At 37.9% G+C, this 26,322-nt stretch overlaps 2 protein-coding genes across 6 annotated transcripts; both read left to right on the top strand.

The window, feature by feature from the left end:
- The first annotated feature begins 1,680 nt into the window (after positions 1-1,680).
- rnf167 (ring finger protein 167) lies at positions 1,681-9,586 on the top strand. 3 transcript variants are annotated; one of them, XM_037748595.1, is made up of 10 exons: positions 1,681-1,797; positions 3,802-3,932; positions 4,014-4,094; positions 4,184-4,321; positions 4,402-4,489; positions 4,577-4,667; positions 4,837-4,942; positions 5,384-5,477; positions 5,698-5,778; positions 6,856-9,586. In XM_037748595.1, exons 2-10 carry the CDS (start codon positions 3,828-3,830, stop codon positions 7,275-7,277), a joined length of 1,206 nt encoding a protein of 401 aa, XP_037604523.1. In that variant the 5' UTR covers positions 1,681-1,797; positions 3,802-3,827; the 3' UTR covers positions 7,278-9,586. The 3 variants fall into 3 exon arrangements, with proteins under 3 accessions (XP_037604523.1, XP_037604522.1, XP_037604520.1); XM_037748594.1 differs by having other exon boundaries at positions 1,797-1,887; XM_037748592.1 differs by lacking the exon at positions 1,681-1,797 and adding an exon at positions 1,814-2,209.
- Positions 9,587-15,052: 5,466 nt separating this feature from the next.
- Positions 15,053-25,814, top strand: srrt (serrate RNA effector molecule homolog (Arabidopsis)). 3 transcript variants are annotated; one of them, XM_037748510.1, is made up of 20 exons: positions 15,053-15,202; positions 15,915-16,033; positions 16,237-16,365; positions 16,448-16,597; positions 17,598-17,786; positions 19,414-19,583; positions 19,672-19,856; positions 19,939-20,049; positions 20,134-20,293; positions 20,407-20,555; positions 20,664-20,725; positions 21,536-21,614; positions 22,118-22,315; positions 22,415-22,585; positions 22,807-22,960; positions 23,244-23,437; positions 23,595-23,745; positions 25,125-25,217; positions 25,310-25,409; positions 25,561-25,814. In XM_037748510.1, exons 2-20 carry the CDS (start codon positions 15,915-15,917, stop codon positions 25,634-25,636), a joined length of 2,640 nt encoding a protein of 879 aa, XP_037604438.1. In that variant the 5' UTR covers positions 15,053-15,202; the 3' UTR covers positions 25,637-25,814. The 3 variants fall into 3 exon arrangements, with proteins under 3 accessions (XP_037604438.1, XP_037604437.1, XP_037604439.1); XM_037748509.1 differs by having other exon boundaries at positions 23,595-23,751; XM_037748511.1 differs by having other exon boundaries at positions 23,595-23,751; positions 25,310-25,420.
- The last annotated feature ends 508 nt before the right edge of the window (positions 25,815-26,322 follow it).

The following is a 26,322-nucleotide window of genomic DNA, read 5'->3' as shown; positions in this document are numbered from 1 at the left end:
CAAATTTACCACTTATATACCCATAATATCAAATTCTAATGGATAGATTTTAGATTGCCATTAAATTGACCGTGTTTTGATGCTCCCTGCATGATGGATCAAATTAAATAAGACACAAAGTAGAATATATCTGAATATATTACTATGTGTTGTTGCTTATGAACTGTTGCACATGATTGCATCCATGCATCCATTTATTTGATTCATAGTATTCAGCATTCCTGTAATAACACAGATGTTTTGTCACCTTTTCTGCTTAAAATACACTTAAATTCTCCCCCTACAACTAATGGTGCCCTACCTAGCATGTGAAACTGCAAGTCCTCTAAAAGGTCATGCCATTTTTGTCATTAAAGCCATAAATATTCAAGACCTTAGAATCATTTCCCATAAAAGTCAAGTGTGCTAAAAGTGCCCGACCATCTCTCACCACAGTGCTTTGATCCACTCCATATTGATATTTCGTGCCCATAACAGGCCACACTCATGTATTAAGAACACATCTGACTTAAAGCTGCAGTTGGTAACTTTGAGCAAATATAATAAAAAGTTATCTTTATAAAATAGTCACTATATCCTGACAGTAGTGCATGAGACAGATAATCTGTGAAAAAAAACTAGAACTAGAACTGCAAAAACTTGCAAAAACTTTTGCAACTCGCTGCTCGACGACCTATCCTAACCTTAACTATTCAAGGTCAGTACCTAACCTTAACTATTCAAGGTCAGTACCTAACCTTAACTATGCCAGGTCAGTAGCTAACCTTAACTATTCGAGGTCAGTAACCTTAACCATTTCGCGAGAGTTTCACAATATGCGTGTAACCTTCTAGCCATGACTGGAATTTGCCTTGGTGTTTTGGTGCAAAATAAAATAAAAATAAAAGCAAGTACTACAAAGTCAAGAAACATACAGAAATGTACACTAAAAATATGAACAAATATATGAAAATATCTAGCACTCCACTGTGAATCCCATTGTTGAAACGCAAACTTCTTTACCAAAACATATGAAAATATCTGTAATATTTCTGTTTAAAATGAAGAGCTGCACAGTTTTGTGCAGAAATGTGCAAAATATTGTCCAAGGAATGTGCAAAATTTAACAGTATGAAGTATAGAGAATATGTGTGCAATGTACGGAGATGATGATAATCCAAAAGATGTGTGTGTATAGGTCCTGGTTGTGCATGTGAATTTCTTCTTCTTCTTCTTCTTCTTCTTCTTCTTCAGCCTGTAATACTACAGCGATCCTACCACTTGAGGGCAGTGTTGAAGGAGGTATAGCCTGATGAGCTGTGTTTTCTGTGTTTTCAGACAGCATGTTGCCTTCTGATGAATGGTAAATTATTTGCAGCAGCTGTTGTGCAGTCTCCCTAAAACCGGTTTTCATTGTCCCAACAGGATTTCTATCTGGGGCCTAATCTCTTGCCACTGACATGCCTGAGTAACAGTAGATTCACTCATGTGACCTGTGGATGGTATGTGTGGATGCTAGTCTGAATGCAGTGAAACTGGTCTGTCTCTGTCTGTGACTGTTTCTAGGATATGCAGCCTGAAATCCTTAGCATGTGAATATCATAATTACAGACTTTTTATAGTTCCTTTTAATCCTTTCATTTCGGGTCGATTAGGTTTTCATTAGCCATTTCCGATGCATTTAAACCACAGGTGGTCGTCTATGAATCACTGTGCAAGGTGTATGGTTTTCTGTAGAGAACATGAAGCCTGCTGGGCACTCAAGTTCATTGCTGTTTGTCCTTGAGGCCGCTGGTGGCGCTGTGGGTCAGGATGCTGGTGAGTCAATCTGCCGTCACAACAAGAAGAAGAGCCAGGGCGCAAGAAGCAATAACAAACACACCTAGCAGCAAGCTAACGCGCACACAGGCAAAGGGTGTCCTCTACGGTGGACAAACATATATACTACTAACCGTGTAAAATACGATGTACACGGACTACAAAGAAGACGTACAGTAATTTGTCACGTAACAGTTAGCTAACTGGTATCTGCTAACACTAGCCAGCTAACGCTAATCCTTCCTGTCTTTGTCATTTTCCAGTTTAATTATATTGTTGTCGAGAAAGTAGCTTGACATTTTAATTCTAAAAATTAACCTTAATGGATTTGACACGGTGACGTGAGAAACTGAAGTGAGCTGACTGGGTTTAGATAGAACCTCCACGCTGCCGACATTAGCAGGATACCAAGGTATGTCGCTAACTTTACACACAATAACATCACCACGATAACTTCTCGTATGATCTGGCTATTTGTATTTATGTTTCACATGGAACTTAAATAATACCAGAGGTTGTAACTAACCCGAATGCTAATGACAGTTCAGTGGGTCCGACTACTTTAACCTCACTAAATCTAGCTAATCGCCTGCCAGGAGTAGCAGTAGATACAGTAAGTCATGTTGTTCCTCAGGACAACAACATTAGCTAGCTAACGCTACATAGATAGCTATCACAACAGTAGCACATTCTTTCTCGGCTAACTTCGAGTAGGCAGTTAATGTTGTAATAACCACAAGTGTTGCGTGGTTTACACATACGGATAGTAGATTTCAGTGTGTTTTTATGTTAGCAATGTTCGAAACAAAGAGGCAGTATTTTGGGTTAACTGCTATCTAGTGCCACAAAGTAACCTCCATACAGTATAGGCCCCAGGACACGTGAACATGGCCATATTTGTTGTGTTAACGTCTTGCCTACAAGCACAAATCACCTGAGCACTGCACTTATTTTACCTCAAACCTGATTTTTTTTGTACACAGATAAGTTACTGTTACATGCATACAAAAACAGTGTGAACAAATCTGGGTTTAACAAGTTTTTTTGCACTCTGTTTATAGCAAAAAGAGGGACTCAAAAACTCAAAATCAATGATAAAAGCAGAAAAAGAGACTGTCAAGTTTGTTTTAGTGTCTCCTGATATAGCTTTACATACCAGTAGAGTATTGCTGTTAGTGTCTAAGTGGTGTTATTGATTTTAATTACCTACAGTTATTTTGCCTGGATTTGTAAACAAAATAACCAACAGGGTTGTAGTGTTAAACTCAACATGTGAATGTGGGAACATGGAGATTTAAATATAATAATATGAATGTAGAAATATTGTTAACAAATCAAATAACATCAACAAAAAATTCTGCCAAGAAAGATAATTTAATTTAATAAGAAAAACAACAACCAAGGATTTAGAGAATGTGATTGGTTAAAAACGTAATTTTAAGAGTAAGCCATAGATATTAGCACCAAGAAAAACAAATTTACCGTATTAACTTTTCTACAAGACATCACAACCACTTCAGTGATATTTTAGAACAATTGCAGGTAACTACATTAAAGGGATTGCTTTGCAGATAATTGATATAGTTTCTCAGCAAACCTGTGCAGACTGCAGTTAAAAGTCAATACAATGCACATAGTGTTTTATGCATAATGTGTCCCTTTGTTTGTAAAAACATAGTCTTGAGAGGACATTTGCATTCTCACAAAGTAACAGAATCACAATGACTTTCAAAAGTACTTGGCTTAGTTTTGCTCTGCTACTCCATAACAATAGAGTACATGTTAATGTGTGAAAGTGAGCCAGTTTACAGTTCCTTGTTTGCATAACCTTGTGCATATTTACAAAGTTTTACCATCTGAATTGTCTATTTACATTAGTATGTTAATGACATGCTGTAATCAAACGGCTAGATCAGCTTCAACCCGAGACTTGAAGCATTTCCCCGTGGTTGTGACTGATGACTCATTCTGATATAATGTCTTATTGTCATATCTTTTTCACAGATTAGTGCAACTGTAAACAACCAAGGATGGCTCACCTTGGTGTGTGGTGCGTGGGAGCTCGATTGAGTGTCCTTATGGTGGTTTTCTGCAGCGTACTGGTTCCATCACCCACACATGCCTACATCTATGCTGTAAGTAATCTTTAAGCTTTAGCTATAACTCAAATTCTCTTGGAGATTACGTAATTTCTTATTTATATTTTGTTTTTGCAGCATTATAGCAATATGACCTCCATGTTGTTTGAGGACCTGCCTGCCTTGTTTGGCTCACAACTTCCTAAGGATGGAATAATGGTGAGAGCAGAGTATTGGAGAAAGGGTGCATACGTAAAAACGTAGGTCATAGTCCTTATAATGACTTTTTTTCCTCCTTTGTGTGAAAGGGAGTTTTGACGGTGTCCCATCCACTTAATGGCTGTACACCAATAGACCCTCCTCCTCCATTGCCACCATCTTATGATGCCAACACCACCAAATTCATCGCTCTCATCAGACGTTATGATTGCAATTTTGATATAAAGGTCAGTGATGTTTGAGTGACGTTGAGTATGTTTTAGTGTTCGCAAAGCAAACTGGTCTAATGTGAGGAACTGTTTTTCAGGTCTTGCACGCACAGCAAGCAGGATACAGTGCTGCAATCATTCACAACATGTACTCAGACACGCTGCTCAATATGAACTACAGCAATGGTAATTCTCTTCTATAAAATGTACAGACTTTCATAATTTACACATTGATCCATCCAAATCTCATTTAGTTTTTTCTTTATTTTCCAGAAACTATTGCAGAGGAAATTGAAATCTCCTCTGTATTCACCAGCTACTATGCCTCGCAAATTCTCAGGAATTTCATAATTCCAGAGCAAGGGTAAGTAAAACCATTTCAACACTTTCAGAAATACATTTCTGAAATTATTTTTCAAACTAAACAATAATCTAGACCAACATTTTCCTGTCAGCCTTAGATGTGCACAGAGCAATACATACTGAACTGACCTTTTTAGTGCTAGTGCTTATGGTAATGTTTGTGTCTGCAGGGCCTACGTGATCCTCAAGCCGGAGTTTGCTTTCCCACTCTCGTACTACCTTATTCCCTTCACTGGAGTAGTTGGCATGATCATTCTTGTGATGTGTGTCGTCTTGGTAAGTGTGCATATGATGTGATGCCTCGTAGCGCATTCTTTAATATACCTTTTTAGATTTTCAAGTTTACAATTATTAGAATTAAAATGGAAATTGTGCAGTCATTTCCCTATAATTTATTTGTTCTGTCATCCAGGTTCCAAAGATAGACTATCTTAACCATGGGTAGCAGAGGCGAACCTCGAATATGCTGTGTTGTATTTTAAAATAGTAACCTAATGGTGTTTCAGCAAACCTAAGCCAGCTAATCCTCTTGAGATGCCATATTTATTCAGGAGAATAGGCTTAAGGCCCTGAAAACCTATATTTCAATCAGCTTCTTACTTACTTACTATGACCGGTGGGGTCCTACAGGAACACAAAAAACAAACCCATCCATGCATGTTTAGTGTCAGTCTTATACTCACGCCATCAGTGACGTTGTCTTTTTGTATTGTTCAGATTATACGATGTGTACAGTACAGAAAGAGGCTGAGGAAAAATCGTTTGTCCAAGGAACAACTGAAGCGGATTCCAATCCATAAGTTCAATAAAGGTAACAGCATCGTTTTCACTGTTGTATATTGTTTTTAAGAATGCAACGATCAAATTCTTGCATGGGAATTTGAAGTCTATGACGTTTTTTTCTATCATCTGTGGAGCTTTTTACTTACAGAACAGGTTCTTATGCCGAAATGTTACTCAAGAATTAAAATAGATAATATTTCACTTAAATTTGAATGATTTCAATTGATAACTTTTCGCCTCTGTTTTAGGGGATGACTATGATTGTTGTGCAATCTGTCTGGATGATTATGAAGAAGGAGACAAGCTGCGAGTTTTACCTTGTTCACATGGTAAACATTTAATATGGTTTTATCATGTTATTATGAAATTTGTATGTTACAGAGCAAAATACGGTAACACTTTATAATATCCATCATTAATAAATGGTAAATTGATAGTTGATTAAACTTAGTTAATAGTTATTTTACAGTTGACAAAAAATGAAATGTTTGGTTTAGTTAGTGTAATCTGAAATAATTTATTTATAAATTCTATAATGTATCATAGCTGATAAGAGACGATAAAAATGACATTCCGATTACATTTGTAATGTATTTATTCATAGTTTATTGTTGTACACATTATATATATACTATATATAATGTATATATATACTATATATACTATAATATATATATATATATATATACTATATTAAGTATTTGTTAGTGATTACCAAATGATTTGTAAACCTTTAAGAAATTGTTTGGAAATTATCTATAAACATTAAATAGATAGATGGAACAGAAATCAATTATTAACCATTGAAAAATTATTAAATATCTACCTAAATGTTTATAGGTGCTTTACAAAATATTTATTGCCAAACAAACTTTATAATAACTATTTAAATAATGCGTATGGATGGTTTACAAACCAATTATTAACCATTAACTAAGTGCTACAAATATCTGTATGTAATATTTATAGATGTTTTACAAACAATTTCTTTAAGGTTTACAAATGATTTCATAATCATTGACAAATACTTATATATATATTATATAAAATGATATAATGTGTGTTACAATAAACTGTTAAAATAAATAAATAATAATTAGTAAACATTATTATCATTTAATTGCTTGTTAACTTAAATTAACTATTAACTAAGTTTAATTAACTATCAATTTACCATATTATAAATTATGTTTTTTTATAAAGTGTTACCAAAAATACCTCTCCTGATACACAGAGTGTGCACATCTACCACACTTGCAGCTACAAGCTTTTGTACTATTTGAACACAATATGCATGAATGTGCCCTAGTTCATAAAGCAACATCCCTTTTCCTCCAAACTTAAAATTGCTAATTCCTCCTGTACTGCACTCCTTGTTGCTCACTACCACTCTTTCTGCTTGTCAGCCTACCACTGCAAGTGTGTAGACCCGTGGCTCACGCAGACCAAGAAGACGTGTCCCGTGTGCAAACAGCGCGTCACTCGGAACAACCCGGAGCACTCCGAGTCCGAGTCTGAGGAGGAAACCGGTGGACGCGGGGAGGAGGAGGGAACGGAGGGCGAAGCAGACTCGGAGCGCACTCCTCTGCTTCGGCCCTCCAACCCAGGGTCCCCCTCAGGGAGCCCGGGGGCCTATTCAGCTACCACCACTACTACCGCCCAGTGCCTCGCCTCCCCCGCACGCTGCGACTCGCCCATCCTGGGTTACGAAGGCTACCACTCGCCCCTGGAGGACACGGACTCAGAAAGCGATGACGCAGGAGAGGACAGGCACCACACTGATGATGACACTGCTCAGCTCATTGGTAGGGATAGAGTGGAGATCTGATGGCGGGAACATAGCTGCAATGAGATTACTTAGTTTTACCTGAAAGGGGTCTTTGTGTCGTCAAGCAGGCTATCACACTGTACTTTAAAATAGTTTGCAGATTTGTGGTTAGCTAGACATAACAGAATCGTTTACCCAGTAACCAGAGGAGGTCTACTTGTTAGTGTCAAAGCACATGATGAGTTTTACCAAAATCCAGCATTGAGCAACCCCCTTCTATACACACATTCACTCTAGGACTCCTGTATTTGTCTGTAGACCTCCTTTTTTAATGCATGTTTTAATCCATAACTTGACCACGGCACGTGACCTTACTACTAGTGCTGCACAAGAGGAATGGGCCACTTAAATCTAATGTGCTGTATAAATAAGAGTGTGACTCAAGTAGGTGAAGCCTGTGTTGCTAAACAGAATGAATTCTGTGCTCACACTTAAAGCGGATCCTCTAAGTTTTCTATGTGAGGTTAGTGCAGTTTGAAGACTCTCTGTTGTCTTAATCATAATTGTTTTATATGTGACGGCCCTTTTTACCAGCTTTGCATCTTTTCCTAACAAGGATGTGCACGTGGAGGAGAAATGTTTGTCTTCATTTTTATCTTTTAATCCTCCTTAGCTCTCTTTTCGCAATTTTTAAAGCTATATTTCAGTTCTTTGAAATGTCTGATTTTTCTCAAATTCAACAGTAAATTACGCTACAATAGAATATTGCAAAGATGTTATACATTTCTGCTGCTTTTACATTGTTATTGATAATACTGTGTGGTCAGTTTAAGGAAGATATGTTTAGCTTTATCCAGTTTGTCAAGTTGAACAAACTCAGGTTTTTAGCAACAAATTAAAGGTCAGTCGGAATTGTAAATGAATAACATAGTGAGAATTAACACTATAAATTGTTTCAGCTTTTTAAATCAGCAAAATATAGATTCTTGATTATTTAATGGATGTTTTTCCAGTTTTATACACAGCAGAATGATAACATGTTGAATCGTCGGACCCTGGAGGTGTTTTTAGGAAAAAAGAGCATTGCCTTACGTTGGCCTTGATGTACATGTGTGTATGTTAAATGTTTGGAAATTGAAGGGACAGGATTCACAATCCTTTGTTTTCCTTTTGTCTAGCTAGTATTTAATACTGCTGGTTAGAAAGCTTTCACTTTGTTCCCTTGTCTGTAAATGTGCTCCACATTTGTTTTTAGGGAAACAAACAAGAAAGAGATTGCTTGTGTTTCCACATGTTTAGTGCTAGTAATGATACAGATAGACATGCTTAGACATGATTGATTTGCACCTGAAAATTTGGACAAGCTCAGCAGCTGTCAAACAAGATATGGTTTGTTTCTCTATTTCATAAAAAGGCCTAGGTGATGCTGTTAAATTGTATAAAGAGCTGTACAAATAGAAAACTTTAAAAAGTGGTTTAAGCCAAACTGTTTCACTGTTTTTATCTTGACCTAACATCGTAAATTCGTAACTGGAATTATTGTTTTTTTAATGTATAATAACCGTACACGGTTTGGACACTTTTAAGCGCTGTACAAATTTACCCACACTCCCTATTCGCCTAGATGGGATTATACAAATGTGACCAGTGTTTCCTCTGTGTCCATTCTCCATTGCTCCACCACAGTCAGAGAAAATCTGAAATCAGTCATTTTAATTTAGGGTTACTCTCATCTAGGATAAAAAATAGTCCTCCAGATGTTTTTAAGAATAGTTTTATCAGTTAAAATAACATGTTCTAATATATAACTTGATCTATACAACATCGGAACCCCCCCCCAAAATGATAACAGAGGAGACGCTGTACATGATGCATACTGTATATATTCTGTGTCTGAGGATTTGTTTTCTGTAAGTTTAGTGTTAGAGAGGGGAATCAATCAGTAGGACTCTGAAATCATAACATTCCATCCTAATATCCTACTGATGATTGATTAAAAGACTCAACACTATCAAATACTTGATTGGGACTTGTTGGCAATAGTCTGTGTTGTAAAATAGAATCATTTTTTTCCTATTTGCAGTCTGCTTCAAATGACTTAGTACTGTACTTTTATTTTGCTCTCTGTCTCAATTTTAGAGACTGTTAACTGAAACAAATGGAAAATATATAATCCCCAAATTCTGATGATTTTTTTCTTCTTTTAGAATGTGCCTAGTTGATCACACTTCAATAATAAATGTACATTGTCAAGATATGACTTTAATGTATAAAGCAGGTTTGAGAATCCGTAGGATGTCTAAACACAGTCTGTGGAAAGTTGCATTTAACGTGTGATTTGTGGAAGATTAAATGATATTGAAACAGGACTGTGGTGCCACTTTTGTGTTTAGATGAGACAAGAAAAATTAAGTAACACTTTTCCTTACAATGGCCTATTGTCATGCATGATAATTTATGTTTATAATAAAGCCATTATACTATAAAGTAAATTATTACCAAATGGGCATATAATTAGCACATGTTCTACATGTTTTAATATTATAAATAAATGTTAAAGCTTAAAATTAATTTTAATATAATACATCATGATGTGATTATGATTATGATTATAGAAAGAAATACTCTCCATTGAGAGGAATAAAGACGTATTCTACATTCTGAGCCCAGTGTGCTGAACCATTAGGTACATAAGTAATAATAATGATATGACTAAGCTTTTGTAAAAGAATGGTCACCTAAGAAAATGTTCTAGTAATTGATATCAGGTCTTTGATCCTATTGGCATGTAACTAATTAGCCTAGAGCGTGACACCCTGCTGAATTCAGTCTTTCAGGTTCTTTTATTCTGATCAGTGAATACTTCATTGGAAAAACACTATAGCACAATAATGACAGCTGTCTCTCTGTCTCTATATATATACACACACACATATATATATATGTATGTGTGTATATATATATATATATACACACACACATATATATATATATATGTGTATGTGTATATATATATATATATATAGAGAGAGAGAGAGAGATAGATAGATATATATACAGTATAGATATATACAGACGTGGACAAAATTGTTGGTACCCTTCCGTTAAAGAAAGAAAAACCCACAATGGTCACTGAAATAACTTTAAAACTGACAAAAGTAATAATAAATAAAAATTTACTGAAAATTAACTAATGAAAATCAGATATTGCTTTTGAATTGTGGTTCAACAGAATCATTTTAAAAAACAAACTAATGAAACTGGCCTGGACAAAAATGATGGTACCCCTAGAAAAGATGGAAAATAATTTGACTATAGGGACATGTTAAACTAAGGTGTGTCCTTTAAATAGCATCACAGGTATCTTCAAACTTGTAATCAGTCAGTCTGCATATTTAAAGGGTGAAAAGTAGTCACTGTGCTGTTTGGTATCATGGTGTGTACCTCACTGAACATGGACCACAGAAAGCTGAGGAGAGTTGTCTCAGGAGATTAGAAAGAAAATTATAGACAAGCATGTTAAAGGTAAAGGCTATAAGACCATCTCCAAGCAGCTTGATGTTCCTGTGACTACAGTTGCACATATTATTCAGAAGTTTAAGGTCCACGGGACTGTAGCCAACCTCCCTGGACGTGGCCGCAAGAGGAAAATTGATGACAAATTGAACAGACTGATATTACGAATGGTAAGCAAAGAGCCCAGAACAACTTCCAAAGAGATTAGAGGTGAATTCCAAGGTCAAGGTACATCAGTGTCAGATCGCACCATCCGTCGCTGTTTGAGCCAAAGTGGACTTAATGGAAGACGACCAAGGAGGACACAAAATCATAAAAAAGCGAGACTGGAATTTGCCAAAATGCATATTGGCAAGCCACAAAGCTTCTAGGAGAATGTCCTTTGGACAAATGAGACAAAACTGGAGCTTTTTGGCAAGTCACATCAGCTCTATGTTCACAGACGCAAAAATGAAGCATACAAAGAAAAGAACACTGTATCTACTTTGAAACATGGAGGAGGCTCGGTTATGTTCTTGGGCTGCTTTGCTGCATCTGGCACAGGGTGTCTTGAATCTGTTCAGGGTGCAATGAAATCTGAAGACTATCAAGGCATTCTGGAGTGAAATGTGCTGCCCAGTGTCAGAAAGCTTGGTCTCAGTCGCAGGTCATGGGTCCTCAAACAGGATAATGACCCAAAACACAGCTAAAAACTTCCAAGAATGGCTAAGAACAAAACATTGGACTATTCTGAAGTGGCCTTCTATGAGCCCTGATCTAAATCCTATTGAACATCTGTGGAAGGAGCTGAAACATGCAGTCTGGAGAAGGCACTCTTCAAACCTGAGACAGCTGGAGCAGTTTGCTCACGAGGAGTGGGCCAAAATACCTGTCGACAGGTGCAGAAGTCTCATTGAGAGTTACAGAAATCACTCGATTGCAGTGATTGCCACAAAAGATTGTGCAACAAAATATTAAGTTAAGGGTACCATCATTTTTGTCCAGGCCAGTTTCATTAGTTTGTTTTTTAAAATGATTCTGTTGAACCACAATTCAAAAGCAATGTCTGATTTTTATTAGTTAATTTTCAGTAACTTTTATTTATTATTACTTTTGTCAGTTTCAAGTTATTTCAGTGACCATTGTGGGTTTTTCTTTCTTTAACGGAAGGGTACCAACAATTTTGTCCACGTGTGTATGCATGTGTGTGTGTGTATATACAGTATATGTATTAGGGCTGTCAAAGTTAACACGATAACGCGTTGGCACAAATTAGTTTTAACGCCACTAATTTCTTTAACGCATTAATGCAATTGACCTTACAGAGGTTGTAGCAGGTGCAGTTTTAGAGCTAGAGTGAAGACTTTCCAAAACTGTCATGGCCATTTTCTAAGAGGTCCCTTGACCTCTGACCTCAAGATATCTGAATGAAAATGGGTTCTATGGGTACCCATGGGTTTCCTGAGTTTTGGTTAAGTCATATTCAAGTCAGCGCACTGACACAGTTGGGCTTCAGTTTGCCATGTTATGATTTGAGCATATTTTTTATGCTAAATGCAATACCTGTGAGGGGACAATATTTGTCATTGTTTTGTGTTAACTGATTTCCAATAATAAATATATACATACATTTGCATAAAGCATGAATATTTGCCCACTTCCATGTTGATAAGAGTAGTAAATACTTGAAAAATCTCCCTTTAAGGGTTTATACAATTATCAGTTTTCCTATGTTTTTTTGTTATTTCTAAATTAACCAATATATTAATACCATTGGTGGTGAGTCATTTGCCAAATATCTACTTTAGGTTAATCTAATACATTTAAATGTAATTGGTACAATGGCAGCATTTATAGTTCACTGTAAAATCTCCACATTCATGAGTTTTCTGTTTAAAGTCAGAATGTTTTCTATTTTTCAATAGAAAAAAGTACTTATATCATTTATACTTTAGTCTTTTCAGAGCTGTTCAGCTGATATGGTCTATAAGGAGTTGCCACCCTTTGGGGTAATGGGTATTCATTAAGACTTCCCACAGTTGAATTCATTCCTTTTAATCCCTCCTAACAAGCTCCATGTCATTTCACTTTCACCTTTTCATGTGCCTTTAATCACGTCACCTGCTGCTTTGAAGAAAAGACAATTCATATTTGAGCTGAATGAACCTTCTCCAGATACGTATGTGTGTGTAGGTTAGCCATTGGCTGGATTATGGCATGTGTGTGACTGTAGAAAGGCTAGTGTGTTTCTTTAAATTCGTTCCATGCAAGCTGAGAAATAGATATAGTGGCATGAGTCATATTGACATGGATTGTAATAGACGTGACATGGCATCACATAAATAAATCCCTAAAGCAAAATAACCTGTAAAGAGTTATTCTTCATACAGAACCTCAAGTTTGCTTTTGGTTTGCTGCGTTTTAAAGCATTAGAAATATTTGAACTTTCTCTTGGAAGATGCCTGGATCACTGCTGTCATACTCCTCTGTGCTGAGATCGTCTCTCTTGTTATTCTTGACTGTATCTTCATTTGTGCTGCTTGATTCCAGAGAAGCTCCTCAAAACCACAATGAGGTAAGGTACACATTTTAAATTAACAAAATGGCTACAACATATTTTATATATATATATTTAAATATATCTGTGTTTATTTTGCATTTACCACCTGACTTTCATCACTGAAAATTCAATCATAATGATTTAAATGTACCATAACATTTGACATTATATTTTGAGAAGGACTTTCATTGTTTGTCAACCTTTTTAAATGGTGAATCTCTAATTTTTTGACAAACATTGTCAAAAAAATATAGAAATTGTCTTAATCAAAATGTAGAAAAATGGCTTGGGTTTTTTAATGCCAAAATGGCACCAAAGCATTTTCTCCACAATATTAATAATATCCAGTTAAAATTGTCAATTGTCCTTTGTTATTCCTAAAATGTATCTTATTAATATTGTGCAAAATCCAGACGAAATAATAATTGTTTACATGTTCATAGGGTTTTTTGGACCAACCACACCTTATCTCCAGTCCTTTGGAAGCCAATGGTGGACCCAATGGAGACTTTCCTTTTGGATCCAGGGATACCTTCCCACAACAAGTGGAATCTGCATTTATCATGGAGGACACTCAAGTGTGGCCGCAAGTAATCCTGGATTATATGAGGCACCAGTTAAAATTCAGAGCAAGGACAAGGAAAAGCACTAAAAAGGGATGTGCTTAGTTTATTGGATAATGAAAGTAAAATAAGAGTTTAATCTATTAAAATATTGTTTGAATACCAAACCCTTTCACTGTGACCATTTATTTTACACAATACCACTCATCTGCTCTTAACAAGCAATTTGGAAGATATGGTACGTATACACACATTAAAAACAAGGGGTTCATAACCTGAAGAGATTCTTTTAGACAAATTAAGAGGGTATATTCCAAAGTTACAGTCCTTTGAGTATAAAATTCTCTTTCTGTTACTATTCCTCCACTGTAGCTCAACAAAGAAGCAGCGTCTGGGGAAATATAAAAAGGGATTTTCATAGTAAAAAAGACTGTAACTGTGGAAAATACCCACTTGATTTGACTAACTCTGACTGCTGATGCTTCATATTATCTCTTTAGAATGCTGGAGAAATGATCACAGCAACCAATAATAAATCTTTTAATGTATATACGTGATTATTGTTTTAAGATATACTTGAAAAAAGTGAACCTATCCTTTAACCTAATGGAAAAGCATAAATGGAAATGCTCAGATTGAAAAGTTCTCCTCTCATTCTGGCTTGGTTAGAATAAAAATAATAATTGATAATTATATTATATCATTTATTATAATAACCATTTATTAGCAAACTATTTTCTCTTTTCCATTTTCTCTTTTCCATTTTCTCTTCTAATTTGATCTCTTCTTCTATGGGTGCTGCAAATTGGATTTATGAACTCCATAGGCTGCTGCAAGGCCTATCGAAAGGAGGCTTGGCCACGGGCGGACATCGGTCTTTGGTTATGGGGTATGACACATGCGCAGTGTAACTGAAGCTGTGGTCGTGCGTTGCGATTGGCTTAATTTCGGCGAGTGCAGGCCAGATTTTACTGCGCATGTGTTGTACCCCCCAAGATATAACGCGTTGATGACGCGCGATCTAACCTCCTTTCCATAGGCCTTGGGCTGCTGCAGGATCTTCAACTGAATAATCCTAATCATAAACATATTAATTCACTGAAGAGCTAGAAACGGGATATATATGATACTAACATGATATATGATATTGCGGACAGTGTGGAAAAATGTTCAATTAACGGGAAATATACAGGACAAATAATACATTTTTGATGTGCACTTTATACCAGCTGGTGGCGGTAATGCGCCATTTTGTTTGCTTGAGTACCTCCGCAAAAAAAAAAACATGAAGAAGAAGACAAGGCAGCGGAAGTGGTGAAGGAGAGGAAGAACAACGCACATCCTCCAAGCAAATAACTATTACAAAGGTATCAATGTGCACCTTTATATTGTATCGTAATAGCGGTGGTTCAACTAACAAGAGAGCGAACAAAGAGATTATTGGTCTCTTGCACAAAACGGACTACAGCCAAGCTATAGCATTAGCATTTCTTTAGGTAACACTAGCTAGCTAACGTAGCCGATTATCTAACGTTAGCTAACCCACACTGCAAGAACGTCCCGCTTTGTTTCAACTCGAGCCACACTTTTATTCCCCACATATGTTACAGCTTTGTATCTCCTTTGGTCATTTGGTTATTATCCATTTTTAGCGCTAACTCAGTAACTGGCGTGCAAGTTAAAGACCTCCGTTAGCTAAATCTATGCTAGCCGTCTCTCTGGCAGGAGGCCATCTCACAGCTAGCAGTGTGTCTTCATCTTTCACCTATTGTTTCTCCCCATAGAACTAAATACCCCCACAGCCGTTTGATTTATCAGGTCAAACAGCACAAACAAGTGTTAATTGAACATTTGAGTTTACATCACAAATCACTAGCAAAGGGATGTTTTCGTGTTATTATTAGCTTGCTTGGCTTCAAGCAGGCTCCATGTAACATACTGTAATATGAGCAACTTTAGCCTGACTATGTACGTTTTTTTTTACTTTATTATTACAGTGACTAAGCTCACAATCAGGTTATTTATAATCGTACCATACCACATATTGTGATTTAATGTTTTTCTTCTCTCATCATGGAGATGGGAGACAGTGATGATGAGTACGATCGCAGGAGAAGGGACAAATTCAGACGGGAGAGAAGCGACTATGACCGGTCAAGAGAGAGAGAAGACAGACGCAGAGATGACTGGAACGACAGGTAAGAAAGAGATGTGGGAAAAGCTCAGAGGACTATCAGTCAAACAGGATTCAGCTATACCCCATGAAGACATCTCATCTTCAACTAACCTGCAAGATGCAACCAAATGGTGGCTCTCTGGTGCTCTCACACTGAGTGCAACTGAGTTTGGAGATAATATTTGTTTTAATTTTAATGTTTATCTCCTGAAATCAACTTTCCAGAGAGTGGGACAGGGGCAGGGAACGACGCAGCCGTGGAGAGTATCGGGATTATGACAGAGGCCGTAGGGAGAGATTTACCCCGCCCAGACACGACATGAGTCCCCAGCAGAAACGCATGAGAAGAGACTGGTGAGATTAGCTACAACACAAATCCCCAATCTTTGCAACTGGTATCCGCTACTGCTTATGCTCTTTTATCTGTCCCTGGCAGGGATGACCATGGTGGAGATCCTTACCGTGGGGGGTACGACTTAGGTTACGGTGGTGGAGGAGGAGGGCCCAGCTATGGCCCACCACAGCATTGGGGCCATCCTGACTTGCACCTCATGCAGCCTCATCACGGCATCCCCATTCAGGCGAGGTGAGAAATGGAATCATGGTTGGGGACCATGACCCTTTAAGGATTCAATGTTAACTTTCTACTAAATCCTGTAACTATTAGATATGTCTGTTTGTGAAGGTTAATGCCATTGTGTTTAACAAAACACAGCATCCTGAAGGAAACAGACATTTGACAGTAAAAGCCTTTGCACACCAAGTCTGTATTTTTTGTCCGAAATTGTCGCACGTTTAGAAATAGATATGACCTCACGTTGTGTCAATCACGTTTATACACAGATTCTGAAACATTTGACCATTATCAAGTTTTCAGAACAGGTTCAATTTTCTGTGTTTTTTTGCATCTGTCAAAGCCAAAGGAGGGTTGTTTGACCACTCAGAGCCACCATCCATGCAAACGTCATCATCCAAAATGGCATGATAAACATTTACGTTCTTTCCCAGCACAAAGCATTTAACGATAAAGAAACAAAAGAATACAGAGATGCTGAATTTAAAGATAGATTGTGGCAGGTGATTTCAGAACAGCTTGGAATTGAAGATGGTTGTAAAACAAAGGATGTAAGAATAGACCATAGTGATTGTGCTCTAGGCAGCTAACCGATAGCTTCTTACCAATGTCATTAATTTATTAGCCCCGTTTTGGACTAGCGCTATCCATCGCACCCACGTAATTAATTCAGTATTTTCTTGTACAAATAGATGAATAAAACGCATCGGACTCAGTGTGCAAGGTTTCTGTGCATAACATTTTTTATCGGATGAAAAAATACGGACAAACCTTAAGGATTCAGTTTTTCACCTTAAGGTATGTGAAAGCAGTGTCATGCAAAGATGTGATCTGTACAGAAGTTTAAATGAAAAACAACAACAGAAAAAGACGGGAGAGAACATACATGTAGCATAATCACAGCAGTTTTTTGTTCTCTCATCCACACAAGTTAATGCATATAATATAAAAAAAAGCCACTAGTTTTATTGGCCTGTCCAAAACTCCATCACACTTGTCTCTCTTCCATCAGGCTTGGTAACATCCATGACATGGATTTGGGTCCACCCCCGCCCATAATGAAGAGCTTTAAGGAGTTCCTGTTGTCCTTGGATGATTCTGTGGACGAGACCGAGGCAGTGAAACGCTACAATGAGTACAAGATCGAATTCCGCCGGCAGCAGATGCAGGACTTCTTTTTGGCTCACAAAGATGAAGAGTGGTACGAAATCAGTTGCCTTGACTAATAATCAATATAAGTTGCTCTATATGTCATTCTTTTCATTGAGCTATACTATATAATCATTTAATCTGTTTATCACCTATCACCATTGTTATCACCTAAGTTTTTCCAGTTCCTCTCCTTTTGGCTTTTATTTCATTATTATTTTAGGTATAATTGCTTTTTTATTAACAATCTAATAGGTTGGGCCTAGTCCTATGATGGGTGTATCATTGGAAATTAAGGTAGTTATATTTATTTTATGGCTAATAAGATACATTTCAGTTGCTTGCCAAATAACCCAAGAGTAGTTCCACCCATGTAGTAGGACCAGGCCCACAATAGTTTGTTACTAATGACTTTTCCCACACTTGTAGTTTATAAAAGAAGAAAGTCAACCCAAATACAACCTTAATGCACATATTATTGTTTATATATGTGTTGTATGAGTTTTGACAGAGGGTCCCATAGGTGTTGATAAAAACCTATATCTGACGAAATAAAGTCATTCATAAAGTATACCTATAGCATCCAGTGTAATAGCCCCGCCTTCTTCATTGTGTTGTGCAGTAAATCTATAATAACACTTGTCTCTAAATTCTGTTCACAATCACATAACTGAAATATTTAAGTACAGTTTTTTGTTCATTTACCTTTAGCTTTGACCAAAAGGTCATCCTCGTTGTTTGGGTTGATTTTCTTTTTCTTATTTAGCATTTTAACCTTTCCAAGATTTGCAGTTGTATAATGTCTGTTAATACTTATTACACTTATTTCACAGGTATCATGCAAAATTGTTCTGTTTTGCCATAACCCATTTTTCCTCCCTTCCTACTACTACGTTGACAACATTTTTTTGAAGATGAGAAAAAGTGGAACTCAAGAATCGGTTTTAGACAGCAAGGGCATGCACTGCGCACAATGCAGTTGCTCATAGACACACAGTACAAGGGATTTTAGATAGACAGTCAAGTAGTCTTTCGCGCATAGAGATTTTTTTTTTTGCTTTCCTGCTTTTTCTACGATACTTTCTTTTTCTATTTGGATCAAATCGAATCCCAAAACCGAATTTGTGTGTGTACAGACGCACCATTGGGGTGAAGTGGAGCGCATTTTCACAGAAGAGACCCCTTCTCTGTATTTATTTGTTAATAAACTGGCAGAGCAAAAGGTAACTGTAGTCCACTCAATGATCAACATTTTTAAATGTGAAATTCTGAATGTGAATGCTTCATTTCATAGTCTCTCTGTTGTGTTTTTTCCTTATTTTATGGTGAGTTAATCTCGAACAAATTATCAAATAATTTGCAATAATTAGCTATAATAATCACAAAGTCAAAACATGCATACACCTAACACAAGGACTAGGCTATACAAAACACAGAAAGCACAGTCTTAATTATGATGGTCTGTATAGATGCTTAAATTCCCAACAAACAACCATCTGGATTTAAAGAATTGAAAATATGATAAAAAGAAATTATAATTTGCAAATAAATCATCGTATGACACCACAGTTGCAATGTAGATATATAATATGTATTTGTTCTCTAACTTTTACATCCCGTTCATCTCAACCCCCATCATTCCCTCCCCAAATTTTTGTGGACCCCGACTCTGGACACAGGTTCAGGTCCAAGTATCACCCAGATGAGGCCAACCGACTTAAGGCAGAGGCTCAGACTGCCCTGCACAACCGTCTGAATGTCTTCATGTTCCTGAAGGAAAATGGCTGGTTTGATACTGTCTCCCTGGACATTGAACAGACCACAGTCATCATCAAGGTTCTGGATGCAGGTGAGACTGTAATTACTGGATGGTACCTAAAGAAAAGCCACCGTCATCAGCTGTAGCCTTAACCACATATCCTCTTTCTTGCATTCAGCTGTGATAAAGATGGAGGGAGGGACGGATCATGATCTCCGCATCTTGGACCTGCCATCTGAAGAAGAGGAAGAAAGGGAGAAGTCTGCGTCTGTTTCAGGGGGCCCCGAACCTCCCAAGAGAGAAGACCTCAAAACCTTGGATGGTGACCGCAAACCTTCAGTAGAGAAAGACAAAAATGAGAAGGTATGTTTTGTTCTCTTGTCAGTCCTCGGCAGGCAGTAGAGATTTCACAGTGCTGTGTTGATGACTGTAAACTGTGCCACAGGAGGAGAGCAACTCTGCCAGCACAGAAAGAGCTGCTGCAACAGAAGGAGAGGATGTGAAAGAGGAGGCAGAGAAAGAGGCTGCCAAAGAAGAAACGCCTGAACCCAAGAAGGTTAGCGTGGCTTCCATTATTGAAATGATTTGCTCACAAGAGACAGAAATTAACCAAATAGCCCTAATTGTTCTCATTTATCAGCCGAGAAGAAAGAGGAAGCGCAGTGGAGACAGCGATGATGAAGCCAGCGCCTCAGAGAGCGACTCTGAATCGGATTCAGACTCAAATTCCAACTGCTCTGATAAACCTGTGAAGAAGGAAGAGGTAGAAGACAAGGATGAGGAAGAAGAAGAGGGTGAAGGTGAGGAGTCAAATACATAGCATCGGACTTTTATCTCCAGACCGTGTCTGTGTTCCCAAGATTTGTAACTCATTTGTTCCCACCAATTTGCTCTCTTTCATCTAATGATGAAGAGGAGAAACCAACGGAGAATGCTGAAGAGGACAACAAAGAAGAAAAGAAAACCAAAGATGACTCTCCCAGACCGCGACCTCTCCACAGGACCTTCTCTCTGTTCATGAGGAGCATCGCTCCCTCTATTTCCAAGGCTGAGATTATTGCTGTGAGTTGAACACGGATGGCAGTGTTAATGGCCCAGGAGATGTAGAATCACAGTCATTTGTATCTTTATGTTTGACTCAATATCATTTTATGTTTTTTTCTCTCTCAGCTTTGTCGGCGATACCCTGGCTTCCTGCGTGTGTGCTTGTCTGACCCCCATCCAGAGCGCAGGTTGGTTTAAAAAAAACAAAAAACATTCTTTTAATTTCTTCAGGCTTTTACACACTGGGGGTGTTTTTTTGGTGCAATTAATTCGCACATAGTTTTTCAAGCTGTTGTTATTGGCAGTACTTTCACACAGAACGCGAATATTACATGGCGAAAAAGCGGCGCAATTGTTTTTTCTGGAACTTTATTCACACCGCAAATAAAGGCAATAACCAATCCCGTTGTGCGTATTGGACATATTCAAAACGTGCACTATAGTGTACAACAACACGGGGGCTCTGTGATCCGAGCCAAGACGGCAAACTTTATTACTCCTTTCAGCCTTGACAAAGGCAGCGCAGACTAGATCCACTCCTTCCATTCTTACCTTTCACAATAAAAGCCCCAGACATATACACAACGTAACTGTTTACCAGAGGCAAATTCACTACCGCTATTCACTTAGCATTTCGCTTAAAGGAAACTAAAATAGCTTACAGTAGTTTAGGCTATACAACAATTGACCTCAGACAGACTGCCAGACGCTGCTCTGGGTCAATAGGATCCTAATAGTTGGTCCTCTGCCTGCGTAAATCTATTCAAACCTTTTGATGAAAAAGGGTTATAACTGTCGCAAATTCGCATCAAAGCTGGTATGAATAGTTTAAATGCAAAATATTCGCATGCGAGTATTTCACATTTTCATGTTTTTTATTCGTCACACGTGTGAAGGTCTTTACTGTGAAAATGATGTTTGTTGTATTCATTTAGTCACACAATGTGTGAAGCGAAAGACGACACAATAATGGTTAAATGAATGCTGTGCTGTTTCAGGTTTTTCAGACGTTGCTGGGTGACTTTTGACCGTAGCGTCAACATCAAAGAGGTTTGCTGGAACCTTCAGAATATTCGAGTAAGTGTGACAGTCTCAGCTATTGACACTATTGTTTTCAAGTGATGGTAATGTGCAGCATAGTATGTGTTACATATCTTTCCAAAGAGCTACTTAAGTGTTTTGTGTTGAATAACTTGCAATAGGTTCTCTATTTATTATTAATATGTTGAGTTGTTCCCTGTTTTTTGGTAGTGAATCACTGGTTTGGACATGTGTAAAGCACAACGTATTGCTAGCATCGGACGTTCTATTGTCATTTAAAATGCATGCCTTAACACTGATGTAGACTGCATTGTTGTTTTCCCTCTTTTTCTTTTATCATGATGAAAATATTTGACCATTTCTGTCAGCGAATTAGAGCTGCAGTAATAGCTGTTGTATTAAAGAAAAAACACATCTCAACATGATGGAATTAAGGGAGCCTTCGATCGTCCTTTGCACCTGTTTTTTATTACCTGTGTAATCTCCTATTTAGCCGTTAAGGCCGTTAAAACTCTGTTTTACTCTCTTCCCCTTCACAGCTGCGTGACTGTGAACTGGCACCAGGGGTGAACAGGGACCTGGCCCGGCGGGTTCGTAACATTAATGGCATCACTCAGCACAAGCAGGTGCTCCGCAACGACATCAAGCTGGCTGCCAAACTCATTCATGCCTTGGACGAGAAAGGAGACCTGTGGAGCACCAAGTCCCAGGAAGAGAGGCACAGAGAGAGCACTGAGGTACAGCTCTCATCACCAGTTACAGTTTAAACAGATTGCCCTCAAATGATCTTGCTATAACTGAATTATTCATTTATGTGTGGTTTATGATTTCAAAAGTTGCCGGCTCAGAACCCCATCTTGAAGAACATCACAGATTACCTGATAGAGGAGGTGAGCGCTGAGGAGGAGGAGCTCCTGGGCTCCGGGAGCGGGATGGATTCTGAGGAGAGCGCCAAGGAAGGAAACCCTGCAGAGACGACTGTGGAGAGGGATGACAAACTAGCAAAGGTTTGACTCTCGCAATTATGAATTTACATGCATGGCGATTCCTTATCAAAATAATGCATTATATTTCATCCTTTTATTCCCTGAAAGCAGATTGATTTTGTTCCTTGTATCATTGGTGTACTGTCTGTCATTCAATTGGCTGTTTGGCTAAAACTGGCTAATTTTGGAAATAAAATACATTCAGTCTTTCTAAAGTTTCTTTGTCATATACCTTGTTCCAGGTTTTGGATCGTCTGGTGTTGTATCTGCGTATTGTGCATTCAATTGACTACTACAACACCTGTGAATACCCAAGTGAGGATGAAATGCCCAATCGCTGTGGCATGATCCATGTACGTGGACCCATCCCTCCTAATCGCATCACACAAGGAGAAGGTCAGTGTGTTTCCCTTGTTTGTGTTATGTAACATGGATGAATACAATGGGAAGGGAGGAGGTAAATATTTTATGCAAAAAATGTGTATTCCAGTTTAGCTTTGTGTGCTGGATCTTTTAATTATTGTATTTCTGTGCTGTTTTAACATCAGCTGTGTTTTCCCACAGGCTTTTACATAATTTTGTTGCAGTTTCTTAACAACTTAAACATCCTACATTTATGTAATGTATGCTACACTTTACAATGAATGCACAATTTTGAATGTCCATGATTTTGTTACAGTGCAACAATGGCAGAAGATGATGGAGGAGAAGCTGAGTCCTTTGTTTAGTTTAAAAGAAATCCTGTCAGAGGACGAAGCAGGGAAGATGGGCCGCAAGGATCCAGAGGAAGAGGTGGAGAAGTTTGTGAATGCCAACACTCAAGAGCTGGGGAAGGATAAATGGCTATGCCCACTCAGTGGCAAGAAATTTAAGGTGAGTGTTCAGGACAGCACAACATGTCGAGGTGTTGTGATCTGCTTTTGATTAGATCTCCTCACAGTTGTTTGACATGTTTTGATGATTTCTTTCTTGTGCTGTTAGAGGATGCGTACATAACCTGTATTACTGTATTGTCACTATTCATTTAAAGGGCCCAGAGTTCGTACGGAAGCACATCCTGAACAAACATGGTGACAAAATTGAAGAAGTGAAAAAGGAAGTGGTGTTCTTTAACAATTTCCTGATGGATGCCAAGAGACCGTCACTGCCAGAGATGAAACTTCCTCCTCTTCCAGGCCCAGGTCAAGGTCGACACAACATTTCTATCTAATCAACTCAGATACTAAACAATCTTGCAAGTGCATAAATTGGGTATGACTGTAAAGTTGAGACTCTTTTGGATCCAATGAGCCCAATCTTATTCATGTGTGATGATGTTAGTCCCCATAGTAGCCATTTCATTTAGTGAGCCATTTCTTTTTTTTTATTTGACCTCACTGTCATAATCACAGCCTCATGAAAATTTACGACCACAAACTAGAGACCTGGGGCATTTAGGGGATGGATGGCTTTCCTAGGTAGATTGATAATAAGGGGGTTTCTGAGCAGTTTCCAGAACAGAAGTGCTCTCCATCCAATCATCGAAAAATGCAATTCTTGCAGAAATCTCGAAATGTCAAAAGTTTTTGATACCAAATCACAGCTAGGGATGCACCAATTTGACTTTTTCAGTCTTGATACCGATTGCGATACCTGGGCTTTGGGTCAATAATTGGTTGATACCAGTGTTTAATTAACAAGCTGTTAGCCTCAATTGTGGAAGCAACTGGGATCACTCTTTTATGTGTAAGGCAGCAGCAGGCTTGACTTAAACATTGTTTTCATTTGTAAAACAAAATGTAACAAATAAATACATAGTGAATTGTCATTAGTTATTAATATAAAAAATCGTACACCAGCAATTTGGTAAAAAATCTTCAAAATTTACAGGAATTATAATTACGGTGTAAACCTTTTTAATGCAGCTCCAAATTGGTCAAAACTTAAACAGGATTTAAATTTCCAGTATGTAATGTACAGTATATAGTCTATATTAAATTGAATAGATGGGCCCCATTGTCATTGATACCCGATCCAGCTATTTGAGTCAGTATCTGCCCGATAACTGATCTGGTATCGGTGCATCCTTAATCACAGCATGGCTTTTTCTATGGCGTTCCTCAAGGTCTTGGTGACCTAATGTGGTGTTTTGTAGGGCTTATTGATCTTTTTTTTCTCATTTCATGTATGGTAAATAATGGTTACATTTAGCACCAAATCTGTGTAACAAATGGTATCAACCCAAAAATTGCTGCAACAACTTATGAGACATAAGTGAGCATGGGAATGGCCATCATATACTTCTATCATAATGTTCTAACACCTTTTACAATTTATTTTCATGAATTCATTGATGTTTATTTCTTATTAATGACTAAAACAACTTGACACACAGGTTCCCAGCTTTCAGTTGATGTACAAAGACCCCCTGTACCCCCCTAAAAAAGACAAAAATGGGTCTATGAAAAAGACTTGACTGAATAAATGAATCGGTTCACTGTGGTGCACCAAGGCTTAAATACTGGAATATTTTGTCAACAATAATATAAACTCATTTTCTCTGGTTGGTTTTGTCCTACAGGTTTGCTTTCTCCCAGCATGCCATTTCCTCCTCAAGGTCCTCAGGGTCCAATGGGCTTTGCACAGCCTCGTCCACCACTGATGGGCTATGGTGGTATGTTCTCTCTCTGACTGTACTTTTTTAGAATAGTGGAAATGTGTTTTTCTGTCACTTTTGAGTTGATTTTGAGTCCTTCTTTTCAACAGGTGGACCTCCTTACCCCCCCAACCAATATGGAGGAGGCAGAGGCAACTATGACAACTTCCGTGGACAAGGTGGCTACCTGGGGAAGCCACGCAACCTCAGGTGAGACCACTGTACGTGTGATCTTTATTTTGCTATGAGCTGTCTCTATCTTCTGCTATTGGAGAGTTTTTAAACCTCTTTTTTTAATGATCATTTCTATTCTTCTTTCCTGGGTCTTTGTTTTTTCTCCTCGCACCCTCAACCATCTCAGAATGTCACGCGGTGATCCACGCAACATCGTTGAATATCGTGACCTGGACGCTCCAGATGATATGGACTTCTTTTAGAAGGTTCTCTCGGCCCTTTCCCGTCTCCCCCCTTTACCAGCGTTGTGTTCTTGTTGCTTTTTGTAGTAATTAGATTATTTCTTTTTCCTAAATATTTCATTCATTTTGTAATTATTGTGCAACAAGAACAAACTTCTGCTGTAAATTGGTTCCTCAATAAAGTTGTGATCAAACCACATTAATATGCATTTAATGATTTATCAAATGAAATCAAATTGTGTGTGACATACAGGATCAGAGCAACCAAAAATTACAGAAAAGCAGCCAGTCAGACTTTCAAGGACAAGATAGTGATGAGAAGAAATTCATCAGGAAATGTATGACATCTGCAGATAAGAACTTGGGATCAAGGTTAGCATTAATTACATTTCGTATATTGACAGAAAACACATTCATTTTTGTTTTCAAATAAGTTCAACAAGATGTATTTTTGTGCTCATGATTTTCTCAGTGGCACGTCTCCAGATCCTCCCCCCAACCCTTCTGGTAAAGAAAGTGAAGCAGATATAAAGAATGGTCGCCCTCTACTAGGTAAACCATTGAATTACACTTGTGCCTGCATGCTGGCCATTTCATTTGACACAGCTGCCAACTAGAAAACTGCAGAAGCCTTGCAGTGGTGTAAGAACTATTCAATATTATCACGAGTAAAAATAACAGTACCACCATGTACAAACACTCCACTT

The sequence above is a fragment of the Sebastes umbrosus genome, chromosome 17 (assembly GCF_015220745.1).
Source record: "Sebastes umbrosus isolate fSebUmb1 chromosome 17, fSebUmb1.pri, whole genome shotgun sequence".
NCBI classification, from domain to species: Eukaryota; Metazoa; Chordata; class Actinopteri; order Perciformes; family Sebastidae; genus Sebastes; species Sebastes umbrosus.
Note: the sequence above shows the minus strand (reverse complement) of the source record. Positions and strands in the feature narration are given on the sequence as shown.